This window comes from Aulostomus chinensis, chromosome 22, assembly GCF_037954235.1.
Source record: "Aulostomus chinensis isolate RoL2024-O1b breed Wild chromosome 22, RoL_Achi_v1.0, whole genome shotgun sequence".
Taxonomy (NCBI): domain Eukaryota; kingdom Metazoa; phylum Chordata; class Actinopteri; order Syngnathiformes; family Aulostomidae; genus Aulostomus; species Aulostomus chinensis.
In genome coordinates this window covers 14,340,122-14,360,400 of record NC_141341.1, presented here as the reverse complement: position 1 = coordinate 14,360,400, position 20,279 = coordinate 14,340,122, and the positions used below count along the sequence as shown (strand labels likewise).

General features: G+C 44.8%; 1 protein-coding gene across 2 annotated transcripts in view; it reads right to left on the bottom strand.

Moving 5' to 3' along the window:
* rftn1a (raftlin, lipid raft linker 1a) overlaps window positions 1-20,279 on the bottom strand; it is a 26,781-nt gene extending 6,502 nt beyond the window's left edge. The window contains exons 1-6 of one of the 2 annotated variants that reach the window (XM_086192825.1): window positions 20,053-20,279; window positions 15,514-15,583; window positions 13,883-14,012; window positions 13,430-13,582; window positions 5,218-5,401; window positions 2,936-3,044 (exon numbers count right to left, since the gene is read on the bottom strand). In XM_086192825.1, the coding sequence (XP_086048951.1) occupies window positions 2,936-3,044; window positions 5,218-5,401; window positions 13,430-13,577 (441 nt within the window). In that variant the 5' untranslated portion in view covers window positions 13,578-13,582; window positions 13,883-14,012; window positions 15,514-15,583; window positions 20,053-20,279. The remainder of the gene's footprint in view (window positions 1-2,935; window positions 3,045-5,217; window positions 5,402-13,429; window positions 13,583-13,882; window positions 14,013-15,513; window positions 15,584-20,052) is intronic. The other variant, XM_086192824.1, reaches the window with a different exon arrangement.

Below are 20,279 nucleotides of genomic sequence, written 5' to 3'. Positions count from 1 at the left end.
CTCTATTACCCACCTTTTATTTGACACTTCACTCAGACATACTCACATGTTTGAACAATCTTTCTATAACCATCCAGTCCACACACACACACACAAAACTGTATGACTATGTGTCCGGGGACAGATTGAGTGTGGGTGGGATGGCGAGTGCTTGGAAAATGAAGTATATGATGACAAACGTGAACACACACACACACACCCCTGTCATTCTGCCTGCTCCAGGATCCTTATCTTGAACTCTGGCAGCTTCTGATCTGATTGGTTATTCATGTCACACTGCCGGTGTCTATCACATTCTACTCAGTGATGTGCATTTCCATCCAATCAGGTTTCCCTTTGTGCTGGCTGGGTGTTCAGATGCAAATCTATTCAATAGAGCACATTTTCATTTCCCATTGTTAGGCTGCTGCTGAATTTATGAGCAGAGATACTAAAAGGGAGTTTTGCAGCAGATAAATGCCAGCGATGACTCTGTGTTTGGGGGATCTTGAGGTTAACTCTCACTGGTTTACTCTTCAGGATTTGTTTAGGAAGGAGAGAGCCGGATCACAGCAGATGCAACTGGTGGAAATCCACGATGGACTCCACCTATATTTTCTTTCTTTCTTTTTTTAAAAATTGAGACCGCTACAGTATATAAGGGGCAGTATGAAGTACTGACGGTGCAATACTGTATAATACCAGTATTCCTCCTGCACCAAATATTATTTAATATAAACAGCTGTTAGAATTTACCATTTTGATTTGAAATTCCTCTCAGGCAAATGTGTCAGCTCTTTCCCTGCTTGCATTTTGGAACATTTTCATTCGTTTTCTAAGACCCTCAATGATATTTAGTGCTACGACTATGAAAAAAACTGGATATACCAAAAGCCTCTATTTTTAATTCAGAGGAAAAAATAATCACTTAAAACAAAAACCTGAGAAAAATGCTTTTTTACAAAGGAAATCATTATCAGGCAGAAAACTGATTACATTTAATTTATTATTTGTCCCCTACTCATGTGGTTACTTCAGTTGTGTGCTACGGGGGAAAAAAAAATCGGTTCAGTGTCACAGGCCCCATAAAGAACCTTAACATCTATTTGCCTGCTACAACTTCTGGTTTCTATCGCTTCTTCTATGCTTGTTTTAAAGTGGGAAGTACAGTACGATTTCACAGGGTGTCCAACAGTGCCCTCTATCGCCAATGAAGGAAAACATTTTGCCGTAAAGGGCGGCACGGTGGTGCAGTGGTCAGCACTGTGGCCTCACAGCAAGAAGGTTCCAGGTTCCAGTCCCGGCTCCATCACAGGATCTTTCTGTGTGGAGTCTGCATGTTCTCCCTGTTCCTGTGTGGGTTCTCTCTGGTACTCCAGCTTCCTCCCACAGTCCAAAGACATCAAGAGGGGACGAGGCTGATTGATACTCTAAATCAGGGGTGTCAGACTGGTCCAGTAAAAGGCCGTGTGGCTGCAGGTTTTCATTCCAACCAAGCAAAAGCAACACCTGATCCAACCAATGAGCTGTGTGGACGCAGCTTAGTTGATTTAAGTAGAATCAGGTGTTGCTTTTGCTTGGGTGAAATGAAAACCTGCAGCTACACGGCCCTTACTGGACCAGTCTGACACCCCTGTTCTCAATTGACCGTAGGTGTGACTGTGAGTGTGAATGGTTGTCTGTCTCTATGTGTTGGCCCTGCGATGGACTGGTGACCCGTCCAGGGTGAACCCCGCCTCTCACCTGAAGGCTGCTGGGATAGGCTGCAGCCACAACCCTTAACAGGAATAAGTGGTAGAAAATGGATGGATGGATGGATTTTGCTGTAAAATTGTGCAAAATCTCATCAACGGTATGGAATGAGTTATAGAAGCATTCAACCAAGACTCTGAACTTTGATGAAAATGGTTTCAACTCAAATTCTGTGAAACTCCCCCACCGCCCGTTCAAACCCAGATTCCTTTTCGTTATACTTTTTTTTCCTTCAGTTTTTTCTCATGTAATAATTCAAAAGAGTGCATCAAAATAGGTTGATAGAAACCTGGCGACAGATGAACAGCCGTACAAAAACAAACGAAACTTGTTTAATCAATTATAATCTTTCCAATCGGGCCCATTTGCTGTATTTGAAATGACAAAAAGCTCTAATCAAATTTGCTCCATTTGATTTGGAGAAGCGCAGCTCGTCAGGACCCGAGGCTGCCTCGCCATATGGCACGCACAGTCAATTATCAGCAGTCGCCTGTAGCCTTTTGAGCTCAGTTATGTTTCCTTCGCTGTCACAGCAGTGCTGAGCCAACCTGAACCACAGACACACAAACACACACAGCGCAACAAGTACAGACACAGAACACTACTTGCTAAACGTTTCTGTGAGTCTGACTGAAATGAAGAAAAACAGAGACGGGAGGGAAAGAATTCTATTCTATTCTTCTATTTTGAGGACACAAGATATAACTTGTTCCCTCAATTTGGTTACTTCATGGATGCGAGATATAAAGCAGGGAACAGGCGACATCTTCAGGTTGTAAAAAGAGCTAAATTGTGGGCAATAGGTTATATTTTTTTGTGCCAAAAATTGAATAAATTGAGAGAACAAGTTATATCTCATGGAATCAAAATAAATAAATAGTGGTATTCATCCACATAACATCCCATGACATGTTTTCTTTTAAATTAGAATCAAAATTCTAGGAATATGAAGCATCAGTGCAGGGTTGACCCCCCCAGGTGAAGCTGGTGAACAGAGCTTGATATTAATCGCCCCGGCAGCAGATTCAATGGATCACAGATGGAGATGTGGAGGTGGATTATCAGTGATCAATGAAATGAGCAGGATTCCTCTCCAAACAAACCTGAGTGCAGTTCTGCAGCCACAGAGGGAGGTTCGCGATGGGTTTTCGAACCGCGCTGACAAAAATCTAATCCTGAGCTCCAGGCATCGCAAGTAACTCACCCTCTTGACGTAGCTCTGAATCACTTCTGGGTCGGCGGCCTGGTGACCCGCCACACACACGTCCGTCTCCAGACGATGTCTCGCCCATCTCAGCTGGTGTTTCTCAGAGCTAGAGAAACAAACGAATGTTGAGAATAAAGCAAAAATCACGTCTTTTAGTTCTGTTTTCCTTAGAAAATAAAAAAAAGTTGCTGGTTTTATCATTAGACGAGCAGGTATCTCCTTTATATCCCCTTGCTTACATACAAAATCAGGTCTGAGGCCACGAAAAGTTATCTGAAAGAATAAAACTTTAATCCACCTGTAATCCAGGTATCATTTTATCGATTGGAGGGTGTGAACTGTTTTGGCATTCTCCAGTTTACTGGTTCACGCTCACATGGATCACACATCCCTCCTAAGATCCACGAGCCAATACGAGCAGGTGAGCTGTGGTGGGAAAAAACCACCAGCAGGTGAGAGCACACACACTTTTATAAATCTGATTTTTCTTTTTTTTTTTGGTGCAAGCCAATGCCAATCTTCTGCCCGAAGTATAAAAAGAGACCCCTGGACCGTTTCCTTGAGTTTCCTTTTCATTATCACCAGCAGTTCCATTATCCAGCAACATTACAGTTCAAACGAGCCCCGGCTTTATAGATCCTGGCAGGCTCTTGCTCATGTTCATGGGCGCTCATTGAACCAGAATGATCACAGCAGCAACCTAATGTCAATTCTGGTACAGGGTGAATTTTCCATTTACGGAGCCGGCACATTCAGTGCAATCACAATGGAGTTATTAGACAGAAAAAGGGACTGAATTTCCTCTCCTCCGACTGCAAGACGTGATCATAAAAGCAACATTCAGATACGCCTCTTCATATTTGGAATGAGGTCAGTGGGAAGGCCGCGGTAATATCTTGTGCTCTGAGGCGTGAGTGACATTCTCAGCTAGATTTGAAACAGTTGATCTGCCACCCTTTTTTTTTCTCCTTTTCTTTTCATTTTTAGAGTTTTTGATGAAAGGGGATGGTGGTGACGGGGAGATAAAAGGGCCCGGTTGAGGGGACGAAAAGGGCGAGGAGGACAAAAGAAAATGGGGGACAGCCATCACGGAAGAAAGCAGATGAAAGGATGTAGAGATGGTTTCACTCTTTCAGTGTACCGTTCCCCTCTGGCGAGCGTTGATGATGCAATCAGCCGTCTCCACGGTGACAGGTGCCAGGAAGCAGCAGGACCACTTGGCAGGAGGGGCATCAAAAGCCCAGCACCTGCCTGTATACTAGAATGTGTGTGTATGTTTCTGTGTGTGTGTGTGTGTGTGTGTGTGTGTGTGTGTGTGTATAAACGGCACCCAGTTGCATAAATTCACATTAATAAAGCGCACTCCCACCACAGGAGGGTTCCTCAAACTGCAGTCTTAGCAATTACAATGTAAAGAGTTAAAAAATGGAAAGCTGTGTAGATCCACGCTGAACCGCGGGGTGCGGATATATGATGAAATCTAAAAATAGTAAACAGCTCATCCACAAAGTGCCACTAAAACGTGACCGCCATCAACGACTGAGGTACCAGGTTGGCTTTCCACAGCATGAAGAAATCCTCAAGGCCTTCCCGGGATATCGCATTACCGGAAATAAAGGTGATGATCATCTCGCTCTCTGACCAGCAACATCTTTTCAATTCGCCGTTCCAATTGTGACAATTCTTTTTTAATTCAATTCCCATCACGAAGCAGCAACGTCATGATTTATCATGAATAAGTTAATGAACTAAGTATAACTGGGTTATAGACACTTACAGTCTGCGGAGCTGTAGGTTATATTAGCATGTAGACTCAAAAGTGAGAGAACTAGGACAGGCGGCTGAAGTTGCATATTCCACATGGTTGATCCGTTCAAAGTTGATTTCACATGAAGGGACCAAGGTGAGGAGCAGAACTGTACTTGAGGTAATGGCTCTCGATCAGCGTGGGTGGCAAACCAACCCAAGTCAAATATCACAAGTTTGAAACAATTCTCCTCTTGATTCCATGAAAAGGAATAAAAGCTAAACACAAACATGAACTGAAGTTAATCAATGTTCATCCAAAGAGATTTTTTGGAGTGGAACTAAACTACACACTCGAATCATCAAGTGTTTGTGAAGCGCATTTCCATGACTTTGAAAGACATTCCTGGCTGTGTTCATTTTTTTAAGGAAACTTTTCCAAGCCTGGCTTTTTTTTTTTTAATTTTGGGGGTTTTCTTGACCGCGTGAAAGCTGCATAAAAACGATGCTGAGGACGCGTTAAGTTCTGGTACCTTGGCGTCTCTCGCACCAGCACGGCCCGGTGGAGCTGCCGCTGGATGTGAGCATGACGAGGGCCGCAGGGATGGACGAATGGGTGGACGGCGACCAGGACAAAACCCTGCGCATAGAGATCCCTGACCTGGATGGGTAGCTCTCTCACGGAGGAGAGACAAAGCACCGACGACACTGGCACCTCTGCAGGGAAAAACAGGTGTGTGTATGGGGGGGGGGGGGGGGGGGGGGGGGATGGAAGAAGGGATAATGGGGAAAAGACCAGGAGATGTCAGGCTGAATTAAAAAAAAAAAAGAGAGATATTTGTGAGTTCTGAAAGAAAGAGGGAAAAGGTACAAGAGAGTGCGAGGGAACAAAGAGCATGTTTCATTATGATAATTCCCACCGAGCAGCAACAAATGGCATCTTCACGCTAAATCTGAGACCAATTCCAGCAGCGCTATTAGGCTCCATCATCACCGTCATACATGCAAGAGCTGCATGGGTGTGCAAATACATACACTCTTATGCAGGAGATCCTTCAAAGTGCTCTCTGGAACACACACTTGTGACACTTAAATGCAAGCGCGCGCACATCAAAAGGTTTTAAAGACAATGCTATCACAGTTGAGCGTACGGTATTAGCAGCAATCACCAACACGAGAGTCGGATCCCTTATTACAGAAACACAATGACAAGAATACCCTTCACTTCAGTGGGATTGGTTAGCGGAGCTTATCGTACGCAAGCAAACTGTCACCGCAAATCCGCAGAGGGACGTGCGATGTTTTCGAGAACCGCCCTCTTGGGGTCGGCGCATTGTAAGTGAGGCTCTCTCTCTCTGTTCGAGGGGTTTTATGGGAATGTGAGATTGTATGGCTGTGTGAGGCCAGGTGTGAGAGAGAGAGAGAGAGAGAGAAAGACAGAAAGAGAGAGAGAGAGAAAGAGAGAGATATGAGCCTGTCTGTTTGTGCCTGAATGCTTGTCATCCTTTCCCATTCAATCTCATTTGCATGGGTCTGGAAAAGAGAAAATAACCTGAATAAATTAACTAGACACACACAAATACACACACACAAAAAAAAAAATGCAAGCCATCTCATTTTCAATTTGTTCTCCATCATCTGGTGTGTTCCCAGACACACACACACACACACACACACACACACACACACACACACGCTGATACAAACTGGCCAGGATTCACACGTAAGAACACACTTTCAGTTCAACAATGGGAGAAGTCATCCTTGAGAAAATCCAGCAACCATATTATCCTGGCGTGACTATTTGGAGCAGCAGGAGCCTTTCATCAACCAAACACTTAAACTGGTGTCTGTGGGGACTTATGAAAGGCAGTACAGAGATGATAATAATAACAGCTGGAGACGAGGGTGGGGGTAGGGGGGCTAACAACGATCCCGTCACTGTAAACAGTCATTAGCCATCATTAGCTCTGCACGGCTGGCGCTCAACCACCTACGAGAGGCAGTCGAGGCGTCGCAACTAATTCAGGCGATGCATACAGAAGTTATTAGGATGTTGTGTGGCACTTTTGGTTGGGAAGCGACTTTATTTATACAGTCTGACACTGTGGGATTTAAAGAGGCTGCAACTTGCCTCCAGACAGGAAACATGGGAACAGATCTTTACTGTGGCAGGGAGGGTTAGGAGAGCCGGGTGCTGGAGACGGGCGAGCCTGGGACGAAGAGCGGAGACGTGAGGGTAAGGATGGAGAGAAGAGTGGGAACCACATTTTCCTCCCTGATACGGATTCAGATTCAGAACTGATCTGTTTGTAGTGTGTATGTCTGTCAGCAGGATCGTGCCAAAACTATGGGGCCGATTTTCAAAAAGGTTTGGTGGAGGGGTATGAAGAAGCCATTATTGGGCAGATCGGTCACAGCACCACCTGGTGGCAATAGGCGCTGCAGATCACTGCTTCATTCTTTAATCAGGGGCCAAGAAACCCTGCGTGTGTGTGTGTGTGTGTGTGTATGTGGAAACAAGAAGTTGCTGTTGATCCTTACTATTATTTCCATCTCATCCCAAAGCTTTGACCACTGCGTGTTGGGAGCATCCCGTCACATTCTAGATTTCCCAAACTGTATGTGGAGTGTGAGAGTCAGCCACCTTCCTCTGGCTGCTTGGAAGGGTTTATTAATTCCCTTGATATATCCTTGAATTTCTGTGTGTGACTAAAGCATAGTTTGTAGCGTGTGTGTGTGTGTGTGTGTGTGTGTGTGTGTGTGTGTGTGTGTGTGTGTGTGTGTGTGTGTGTTGTTCATTTACCATAGTACCTCTGAGAGGCCATCTTTGTGTTGTCTGAGTATGTGTGAGTTTGTACTAAGCCTACTAGGTGATGCATGAGGATTACGACTCAAAGCCACCCTCAAGGCTTATCCCTCTGCTTGCTGGAGGTTCACGTTTATTCAAATAGCCCCTCTAATGACTTGCAGAGGTTTCAGGCGAGGATATGTGCCCAAACAGTGACTATAAAATAATCAACTTCCTGGAGTCGGGAGCTCCCCGCAGTTTGGGGAATGAAACCGTAGGCTATGTTAGTCGTTGGTCAGCATGAGAGATTTGTCGAACGGGGTCTGATCTCCAAAGAGTGCCCACGTTACAGGAAGAGGTTCATAAAAAATATCTGGGAGAAAAAGGCAGCTTTGGTGTGTTGAGAACAGTGTGGAGCTTTAAGCTCACACAGTCCAATGTACTTGTGATGCTGTGAATACCAGGCTGGCTCACTTTTGACACATAGCAACGCTCTGCCATCTTTGCTGGTGATCTCTCCCCTGACTTTTCGCCAATCAGGCGGCATGAAAAATGTATCCGGAAAGCCGGGGCAGACTACGTCAGATCAGCATTTTTAACAATCTTTCATAAAAATGGTTCATGTGTTTACTTGACAAAGTGCACGAGGCAGCACGGATCCCTCAAACTGATGGATTGAGCTTCACCTGCACTCTGAGCCAAATATATCACGCAGATTCTGGACGCAGAGATAAATCATGTAAGGCAGAAAGGATATATCACCTTTTTTCAACAGGAGTCTATATCTATCATAGGGTGCAGATTACACAAACCCCCCTACCAAAAAGAAAAAACCAAACACTGCACTGCAAACACACACACACTGCTGAGCATTAGCCACATGTTGTAAGTTTTAATGAACCGAGTGGGTCTCCGTCTCTGCAGGGCGGCTGAAAGTCATCAGCAGAGTTCAGCTCCTCGCTGTCTGCTCCAGAGCCCAGCGTTAGTCACACAGCCTCACACCTAACTTCCTCCCTCACACATCCTCCCGTTCCTGACTCCTGCTCGTTCGTTCGCTCACTCTCACACCTCTAACTCACTTTCTGTCGACTCTCTCTCTCCCTGCATCAACCCTGACTAATGCTTGCCGTGTCTCTCGTTTTATTCGCTGTTCATTCTCTCGCCCTCTCATTACATCTTCTTGACTTTATTCTTTTCTCCACTTTTCCCCCCTTTTGCTTTCCTTTTCGTCTCCTCGCGGTTCTTTGCTCTCACCATTTCTTCTGCTCATTATCTGCACTGCTCTGACACAAAGGAGGCTGGGTTAAATTGTCACACCTGGGTGTTTCATTTCATCCCCGACAGTCACACTGACATTTCAAGGTAACAAACCAATGTTATAATGCTGATAATAAAGATGGGGTGGCTGATGTGATAGGGTACAGATTGGTGATTAGAACGTTAGCACATGGGCACCTATATTACAGCTCTAGTCTTAAGGGCAACCCTATTGAGTTGCCTACAAACATGGAGCTGCGGGTGTGGTTCCCCATGCCGCCCCTGCCATGGTTTGGCGTCCATACAGACAGGATTTCTCATTTCTGTGGGCGGCTGGCCAGATGAGTCTTGGGCCCTACTTTGATCATGGCCTAAGCTGGCGCTCAGTCAAGTGCAAGAGTTATTGCCAAGTTTGAAGCTGCTGAAGATGACGTTTTCCCACCTTTACACATTTACACCACAGAGCAAGAAGAGCCTGGTGTTTTAAAGGGCGCATCAATCAGACGAGCAGATGCGTGGCATTTCAGCGTGGTTCTGTTGATGCCAGTCAACATGGAAACGCCACCTCTCCCCAGGCCTGTTTCCCCTTCGATGGCTTGGGTGATGCCTGCTGCTCCCATACATAAAGATAAGACGGGCTCGCGCGCCTTCCCCTGGCACATGAGGAGGTCAGCTTCTTCAGATGAGAGCGCTCACTTCCCCGCGGTTTGCGCTCTGATTACCTGCCCTGTAAATACCAAATGAGGTTCAACACGCCCTGAATGAATGGCCCACACATGGCGCCATCCACCAACCGCCTGGCACCATAGATCACTTAAATAGGGCCCTTCATATCCTAGTCGCTGCATTAGCGACACCACTGGCCAGCCAGACAAAAACAACAGCTACTTCATCCAAAGATACACGCCAGCAGCGATGTGCAGGAAACACACGCAGTTGCTGATGTAACTGAGGGTCTTGGGTTCACCAAACTGAGCAGGTTTAATGAGAACATAATAAACAGGACAAAGAGACATTCAATGGCACAATGGCCGTTGACGGTCAGCCAATGAGGACAGACGATGGCATCGATCCTGTCTTACCTTCGACCGTCAAACTTTTTTGTTAGTTCATCCTTGAAACCCAGCAGTACTGGACTGTATTTGATGACATTTCTCAAGGCTTTCCTGAGATATTGTGTTCATGTGAGGTTTAAAGAGGACAAATGGACCTACGGCCTACAGCGTTCAATGTGGTGGAGGCACAACAAAAGAAAAACTTCATGTTTCATGCCTGTCCCGACATACTTCTCATCCTCCCTGGATTCACAGCCGGGTTGCGTTGACCCAGCGAGACCGAGTTGAGCTTAGTCACACGGAAATATTTTTTCAACTCCAGCTCTGCTAGCGTTAGAGCAGAGCTCATAAAACAAAAGCGGACACTATGTTATCAGCAACACTGTGTCTCATGAGTTTCATCATTCTCTGATCAAAGGTCAAGTTAAAAACCGCTCCATACCAGGCTGAACAGTAAGCTCTCATCCCTGTGAACGCTACTGAGTTGAATAAACAGACGCGCATCTCTGAGGGGCACCGGCCAACATATTAGGTTTTCATTACTGTGTAGGAGTCATCAAGTCACACTGGCAGGGAAATGTTATTATTAATGGAAGCCAAATTGAATTAAAGCATGCATTTGACCGTGGGTTTCCTCAATGTCATGGACTGACATACAGATTCCTATATCGGCCTCCTACACACACGCACGCTTGCGCACACACACACACCCAAATACAAATAAATCCCTTTGCTGGGAATGAGGTCTCTCAATCTCCACAAACAATCAGATAATCCTTCACTCCTCTTGGTCTCTCTATCGCAACTGGAGAGCGCGGGAGAGAAGCGAACATGCACCCCCTCACAATCACACACACACACACACAAACACAATCAATTCATAACAGCTGTGTTTATCCTAAAATAGAGTATCTTAAGCAGCTCAGGTGGCATCAGTGAGTTTACCATATAAATGACCTGCCTGTCTGTTGAAAGATAACAGAAACTCTGTTGTCTAAGTGCAATAAAGTGTTTTGCGTGAGCAGCCATGGTTTCTTGTATGAACACAGTAAGAGTGTATGTGTGTGTGTGGTCTTTTCTGTATCTGAATGTGTGCGCTACTGCCCATGCGATTGACAATTCATCTGCTACTTCCTTTAGCAGTGAGAAAGATGAGCGGTCCTCATGTCTATTGTCCAGTTTTGGTCATTTCGGTTTGCCAAACCTCTTTCAGTTCCAGCAAACACTGCAGGCTAACCCGCGTGCCAAACATAACGGGGGCTGGCTGAAAATGAAGCAGACTGGCAACCGGACCGGTGCCACTTGGCTTGGACGTTGTTGCCTGCTGTCTGTTACACTGTTGCATTGGAAAGTCCTGTAAAAAGGGACTTCGATGTGCTACTTGCACCTGCTTCAGTTTGTTATTTGGTTGGGGTGCCCAGCGGGTGCTTGTAGAAAACATTAGGCTGAGAGGAAAGGGTGATGATTATACCCGCTTTAACGGATTCTCCTCCTCGCTTCTCTTTTCACTCCTCCCCTCTACCGCTCCACAGTCCACACTGTCACCACAATAGCAGAGGAAGTATTTTTAGAACGCAGATTCATCTGGAGGGTTCTCACCAAACATTCTCAAGACTCTGTGAGGACATTATTAGATGCCCCATTTTTCATATTCACAAACTGATGCACCAAGACAACCCACATCAGCTGGAGTGCACATCATTGTGTGGGGGAGAGGCAGGGGGAAGTTGGAGGGCATGACCACAGCGAGCGCAATACAGCTGAATCTGAGAATTAGAGAACTCTTTGAACTCCCTGCAACAGGAGCCACACACACACACACACACACACACACACACACACCACAATAAGCCACTTTTTGCCCTTAAGATACAACAATATGGGGGGGGGGCAGCTCTGCAGAGTTTGCTGACATAAACATTTCATTTAACTGGTTAAGCTTGGACCAACAACTGTGGCTGTTTCATGAGTGGAATACAGAGACACTGAAAGAGTTGAGGATGACAGAAACACTAGTTTCACCGGTACAACATGTACTTGAAAAGGGATCAAGGTAACATGTAACAAGAATTTCCTCTTAAAGGCTTTGGCGTATAACCAGTACATTCCTTGGAGCCGGTTTCCTCCTTCAGACAGCAACTGGGAGAGATTTGAATCAGATCTGAATGAGTCCTGGCTCTGACGGCTAAAATTTGTTCTATCTGAAACCACTTCCTCTGTCGCTCATTGACTCCCTACATAATACACGCTCGCCCGCAATAGCGAGATCATGCTGGCAATCCTGTTAGCCGCTGTTGCTCACGGATGTACCCGTTAGCCACCGAGCAATAGGAGTATCCTTTGCGCTCAGGTCCGCTCACCAGCTCCTGAGGGAAATATGTGGTTCTTCAGCTACCTGATACCACTGGAAGTAAGAACGGACTGCTTGGATTTACACAACCCTGCAGGCGTCGAGGATAGGACGAGGCAACATGCTGTCCATGCGGTCTGGCAAGCACTGCCATTCAAGTACAGAGTTTCTCAACTGGAGGTTTGCCACATAATGTGGTGGAAAAAAAAACAACAACACACTTTTAGACAGGAAGTAATTTTTTTCCACTCTCTCACCTGTAAGTTGACTTGGCACAACAATGAAAAGTAGTATAGACTATAAACGGTTCACAAATAAGATCTCTAAAACGAGTGGGCTATGCTGCTATATTTCTACGGGGGTTGTCAAAAATAACTGATCCTTTTCAATTAATTCATATTAGCGAAAATAATAACATGATTACAAATAATCACACCCTTATCACTTGACCCAATGTGTGGATTTAGCTCATAAATGAAGAGCTGGGAAGAACCGGCGGAGGGCAGCGATACAGCTCGGCTGCAACTACTCTCACAAAAAAGAAGAAGAAAAAGAAAAGGAGGAGGAGGAGAAGAAGACCCCATGTGTCATTGAAACCTCGTTACTGACGTTGGAGTTGTGGCCTGAGATCTCTGTAGGTCATATTTCTGGTTGTTATGGCCTTCAGAAACACTAAAAAGTGATCCTGATGGTGGGAAACAAAAATAAAAAGAGCGGATCCATTCATTTATTCACACACTAAAAAAAACCCTACTTGAACTGGCATGATTAAAACGCTTGAAGTTGACTTGATGTGTGGGATTAATGTAGATTAACTACTGCAAACATTAATTAATTAGATTTGTTTTAACTGCTTCACAGCCCTAAAATTAGTGAAATCACCAAAGACAAAATGGATTCATTCTTTCGTGTGCGGGCAAAAATGTGCAGGAGTGGGCCAGGGGTTCGGGACTCAACAGGTTTGGTAACCACTGGTTTGTTTTGCATGACAAGGACACAACCTGATAATAACACACAAATACACACCAGGAAAAGGGTTCAAATGAGCGAGCAGAACAAAGGAAAACAGCTGCAGGGTAGCGCCAAATCGATGAAACAAACAAAACTAAACACACTTCCTAATCCCACCGATCCCCGCTGACTCACTTCTGTAGAAAACAGGTGGAAGAAACAAAAGATAACAGCATCACATCCTGAATAGAGAAGTGCAGGGCAAGATGTGTCATTTCCATGAGCGCAAACATCAGTAAATGAAGAAGAAAGGATGGTTGACAAGAAAACGGTCTCCATACCTTCTTTTCCCAGCAGAAAATCGAGGAAGTGGTAAGTGTACGCCACGTCTACTTTGGTCTCCACCTGAGGCCGTCGCAGGGTGGAGTAGATATTACCTGGGCTTCGCCTCTCCTCTGCTTTCCGCAGCTTAGGGAGCCTACACCCCATATTATCTTGGAGAAAGAGGAGAAGAAGAAGAGAGGGGGATGAGCAGAGAAGAAGAGTGTTCAATGTTGAAGTGTGAGCCACAGCATTGATAGAGTTTCTAAATATACAGAAACACATTAACACTTCCAAAAAAGCGTCATAATCAAACATAAAAAAATAAAATTCTTGCTTAAATGCAAGCAGGAGCAGTGGGAAATAATGTGTCTAAGTCTCACTCACACACACACACACACACAACAAATACACACTCACACACCTACTCACACTCTGCAATAATACTGAAATATGAAAGTGTCAGCCATTACCTGCTTGGTGGGCTGCGATATGGGCATCTCCTAATCAAATGTGGCTGATTGGGAGCGACATGTTTGATCAGAACGAATTAAAGCAGAAATGAGACTGATTTCCTGCCCTGTCAAGCGGAGCGACACAAGACTAGACAGACAGAGAGAGAGAGGAGAGCTGAGATGTTAAGCATGTTGTACTGCTAACCAATTTATATGTTGATCCGGGGACAGTTTTGACACACACGCACGCACGCAGAAATCGTATCGAATAGTTGGAAATTCTTCCCTCCCTGACTGAGCTATTGGGATGGAAATATTTGAGTTATATTCAAAAGATGAAAAGTAAGAGGAATGACAAATGAGGAAAAGATGCAAACAGACAGAATGTGAGAGGGTTAAAGGACAAGGAGAGAAAAAAACGGCTGTTGCCAAATACTGTCAAGCTAATCTGATGTGACAGCGTCGCTACCCTCAAACCATCGCCACAGTTACACTTAATATCACTGTCTGCCACGGCATGTAAGAGCCACATGGTGAGGTGCATATCTTCTCGTCTCCAAGTGTGTGTGTGTGTGTGTGTGTGTGTGTGTGTGTGTGTTCCCCAAAGGCAGGTCTATATCTGTATCTGTTTAGGGAGCATGACACAGTTTCTCCCATCGGGGCCAAGTGCATGGACATTAACTCAGCTAACGATCCTAACAGACTACATTAAGCTGGATAGTGTGTGTGTGTGTGTGTGTGTGTGTGTATACGCGGTAGATGTGACTGCATGGTACGCATGCTTCTAAAGGTTAGAAACTTTTCATAAATCATCCGTCCTTTTAATTCTTTCCAGAAAAGAGAAGCAATAAAGAGTAGATGTGCTCGTTCATGAGGATGAGACAAGAAGAGACGAGGTATTCTCAACCTCCTTCTCTCTCACCGCTTTCATGCTTTTAATTGTTCATGATTTTCTGTCTGCTATTCTTGTTTTGGACACCTCCATTTGCTCTCCTTGTTACAGTCAACCATTCATTTTGCTCATTCACACTTTTTCCCCACCCGATTGCAAGATTTTTCCCACCGTCTCGCTCTCATTGTCAGTTTTATTTTCACTCCACCCTTCCAGGTTCCTAGCTTCCATCCTCTCTTGCTGTGTAAATCCCCAAATCTCCCCCTCGTTTCCATTCCTACCATCTTCCGTCCCGGCTGTTGTTACATCATGTTACATTACCCTTTTTCTAACGCTGCCTTCTTAAAATTTTCTTTTGGCCCATACTCTCTCTCTCTCCATCCGTTCAGTCCATCTGTCTGGTGGCTCTAAGAGTTCCCGCAGCAGAAATGATCCCCTGCTGAGCCTGTTAACTGCCATAAACTATTACAATGTTTCGAGCCAGCCAGCCAAGATGTCCTGGTTTATGACTAATTTAGAGCATGCAGATCCACTCCCAAACATTACCCTCTGGGGCTGGGTTTTAATACACTTTGTCTGCCACAGAGACAAAGGCAGGTGAATGCGGGGATTCTCAGCAGGCTGCTTTTCATTATTTGTGAGGGTGGGGGAGGCGGGGTGAAGCACAGGTTAGTGGAAGGAGACGCACTCGTATTGATAAGTCCAGAGAGGATTTGATTATTGGCTATAAGGTCGTAACTATCTGAGGTCGACTCACCTTGATGGAGCAGGATGTGAATCAATGGAATCTGCTCCTGTAAAGGCCTCACGCTCTGTAGAGGTCAACCCTGTTTTAAGAAAAACAGGTTCTATTAGTGATCTCATGAAGAATTACTATACTACCCACAATCCTTAAGTAACAGCTGATTGGTGGAACTTGCTGTCGCCATGGAAATATTTGCCAAACTTGTCACAATCAGCCATCGTGAGTTTCAGGTTTTCCAGCGGTGTTTGAGAAGAACCTGGCGACAGAGTATTTGATTTCATACATTTATTCACATCCCTGATGAGTTAGCTAGCCACAAAACTGGTCAGCTGGTTACAAAATGTAGTTATTTTAAACAACGCCAGATTGTAAGTATAGTTGGTAAATCCTTATGGCGTTTTGGAAGTTAAGCGAGACTCGGGTATGCAATCCCGCCCATCCACTCCCATTCATCATGGTAAGCTAACTAGCATACCGGCTAATCCCTGTGGGTCTTAGCTTCCTCGCGGACAAACAGTGGAGAGAGATGAATCTATGTTCTCATCCAGTTCTGGAGAGGACAGCAAATGAGCATATGACCCAAAATGTTGGCGTGTCCCTTTGACGTACGCATTCTATGCATTAGAATTGTAACATTTTGAAATGGTCACAGCAGTACTTTGTTAGCGGCAGTTGGGTTTATTGTCCTCGGAACATGACCGGGTTAAGTATTGCTACTGACTAGCACACAGCTCTACTGTCTGATCCACCGTCTCATCATTCTTTTCATCCTGCTATTTCAAAACAAAGGCCTCACTTTAATAGATGAACTCTGAGGTTTAAAAACAGATCTCTGTAATTGGACACGATGATAAATGAAAAAACCAAGGTTGTTGTAGGAGAGAAATTCGAGGAAGTTCGAGACACAAGGCCTTTTTTTTTTTTACTACATACGAGTCCTTTTTCTCTCCATGTTGACTTCAAACAGAATCTCTCACTTGCTCTCACACAAACAGGCAGAAAAGGCCTTGACAGCCAAAAACAGCCATTAAACATGAAGAGACAGGAGAGAGAGACAGATAAAAGGCTTGAAAAAGAGAGAATGGGGAGAAGAGGAAGACGAGTAGCAGAGGGCTTCTCATTAGAGAATCTCTTGTAACAGAGTTTAGAAATGACAGCGGATTTACACGAGAGCATAATCCGTCTGTGCGATGCCACGGCTCTGCTACCTGCCGTGCCACTCAGGGGGAACGCTGACTTTTCAAGGAGCAACGTTCATCCGATGCAGAGGGAGAGCCAGGCCTGACGCGACGAGAGAAAAATCATGGTAAACAGAGATGGAAACACTGGTGAGAGTCTCCAACGATGTTCATATTTTTTGCCTCTTTGGACTGAATCTCTCATCTTGTGTAGCAAAGACAAACATGAAATTCCAAGGATATTTAGGTAGCTGCACGGTGGTGCAGTGGTTCCTCCCACAGTCAAAGACATCAAGAGGGGACGAGACTGATTCATACTCTAAATTGACTGTAGGTGTGACTGTGAGTGTGAATGTTTGTCTGTCTGTATGTGTTGGTCCTGTGATGGACTGGTGACCTGTCCAGGGTGAACCCCGCCTCTCACCCGTTGACGCTGGGATAGGCTCCAGCCCCCATGACCCTTAATGTAGGAATAAGCGGAAGACAATGGATGGATGGATATTTAGGTATTAGCTACTCTGATGACCGTTCTATGTTTACTACAGTTACCAGGTAAAAAAAAAACGGAATATTCCCCAGACCCCTGACCACTTCCATCCATATAAGTTGATTTAAGAGCTGTTGGTAGTAAAATGTAAGTGTCAGTTGTCCTTTTAACCTGTTACATATTCTGATCTTTGACATAATCTTTGTATAATACCCAGAATATGCAATCACAAGATGGTTGAAACGCTTTTTGCTTTGAGACGCCTGCACCTGTGGAATATCCACGCTGGGTACTTCAGAGACAGAAAGGCTACAGAAGAGGAAAACCCTGTGGCTTAGCTCACTTATGGCCTGTTAGCTTGTTTATGCTAGCGCAGTGTTCAGTCCCCGCCAAACCAAAACCCACGTACGGATGCCTGGAGTGTGTAACTCCATATAATACATGAGAGGTTGACTTCCCTTCAGAGAGCTCTTTGATGATCTTGATGTGTTTGCGAAGCGCCTCCTTCTGTTTGTTATCAGGCCAATATCTGCCCGGAGTAAATTTGAAGTGTTTGCAGTGGATTTCTGCGACGTGCAAAAATAAAAGAGCTAATGGACCACAAGTGAGATAAAAAAACAAACCTGCTCTCTCTGAGATCTGATAACAGCATGAAAGAAAGAAATAGGCGCTCCACACGAAATCCTCGATATTGCACGTCAACATTTGTTAGTGGGATTTTCCGACGTGAAACATTGTCGCATTGGTGACATTTTGCTTGCTCTGCCCGACTATTGCTATATATTGGTAATCAATACTTCTTTGCTTTTCAAAAACAGGAGTTCCATGCACGAGCACAGCACAACTTCCAGCGAAGGTTTTTGAGCAGAGAAGAAGAACAGATTTGCTGTTTCCCGAGCCAAATAGTAGGGTCCCGTTTATGGGTGAATCAAATATGTGGAATCATCGCATTTACTTCTATATCTGTCAACACCCTTCTGTATTTTTATGTGGCACCACTGAAATTTCGGACACCGGTATTGGAATCTGAACAACTCTCGAACAAATAGAGAGCGTCCTTGAGTTACCTTCATGTGACAACGTGCCAACGTCATTGGGTTGTTTTTGGAGATGTGAACTAGAACATTTTGTTGAATGCTGATGCTGTTTTTTTTTTTTTTTTAAATAACTGCATCTTGTGTTTATTTAATTAAAAGTGTACAAATTAATATAAATATATTTTTTCTGCAGGCACCCAATATTATTATACTGCTTTTGAAAACCTATTTCATTTTACTTGGGAGTTTATTATAACTGCTTTTTATAGAATCCATTTATGATACACTGACAATTTCATACTCTGAATGAAGTCAGTTTTTGTATCTGTGTGATAACACAGGGGGGTCTCCATGACAACGGCTACATTAGTATAATTTTATATGTTATCTAGTCCACTGACTTTCAAAATAAAATGAGACTATCACTGAGTTGGAACTCCATTCTGTTTCTATTAGGAGGCTGATGAGCAAAGAGAGGGGAGTGACAGGGAGAGAGCGCAAGTGTGTTAAGTTGCCTGGAGGGATGTGTGCTTCCCTCCAGGTCACAATGTAGTTACCTCAGTTTTTAATGTGGCAGCTTGGGGGGGGGGGGACAACAAATTATGACATTGATAAATTGGTCTCACAGCCTCTTCTGTACCCTATTTAGCTGTAAAAAGAACAAGACTGTCTGGGGCATTAATGCACTAAATGCGTATGCGTCCTGGTTGCATTCCATCGCAGACACAAAAGGACTGAGAGAAACACACACACACACACACTTTTTTGTGGGGAAAACACTCAATTTCCACAATCTTTAGTGCCAGACAAGAAGATAGATACACCTCTCTCCTCTGTAGGAAGCTGAGGCACCATCTGAGCGCTAGTTATCTTAGCATAATGAATGGTAGTCAATGGGCAGGTTAGCATACCTCTGTTTTACTCATTCAGCTTCCAAAAACTGTTGGTTTAAATGGATAAACCTCCTCATCCTCCCGATTAGACAGTTTGTTTGGTGAGCTAAGTGACATTTTTTGAGGCGCTGCATCAAATCACTTCACCCGCTCAGGAAAATAATTCAGAGAATCCGAGTAAAAACATCATTTTCCAAAGATTCTTCACAGCAAATGTTGAACGCAACCCTTCTCCTATTAATGGGGGGGGGGGGGGGGGGGGACACATTTCAGGGAGAAGTATTTTTAATTACTTTTGAAACCATTTGTTAACCATCAGTGCAGCTAAGCTAACCAACAGTCAGCAGGCTGGGGCTCCCGATGCAAGCAGGGAGGAAAGAATGGTACCTCTGCTTATGACACTCCAAAAATTATGGGTAATGAATACGTTTTCCAAAAAAAAAAAAAATAAAGTTGACATGTTCTTTTCTTAACTTGTTTGCATGGCCAGAAGAATAGCCACTTTCTAGTAGGCAGTAACTGCTCCTGGGTTGAGCTGCATGTTTCTCCTTGCTGCACCCAACCGGAGCGCCACAGCACGTGGCTGCCGCCGCTAACGGAGCCGGTTTAGTGACCGGGGAGTAAAACATGACAGCTCCTCCTATTCGTTTTTGAAACACACGCGCGCACACGCACGCTTCCGGTACATTAAGTCCGTCACGCATAACATGTGACAGTATGAAGAGGGCTCATTGATTCACGAACATTAAATGTCGCATCAAATTTGCAGGAGACTTTTCTCCCCTCATCTTAGTTTAGAGAACACGACTCCATGTGCACGCCAATAAAAGTTTTTTTTTTGTTTTTCTTTTTGTTCAAAGCTGAATCGCCCCGAAACGTCAAAGTCAATGCTACTTTCAACTCTGCCGAGACTGAACAGAGATCGGCAAAGACGAAGTGTGAGGGGCGACACTCACCCGTCTGCTTGCTGCGTCTGAGGGGGCTGGAAGCGTCCGTCCGTCCGTGATGCTCCAGGGTCTGACCCGCGTCCCGGTCACTGCTGCTGAGATTAGACACAAAGCGATCCGATGGGGAGGGAAGGTGAACGCTCCATTGAGAAACTACAACTGAGGAGCTCCTGGAGATGACAAACACTCCCGAGTGCGCCAGCAGCTGCGATCAGAGGGAGGGAGGAGGAAGGAGG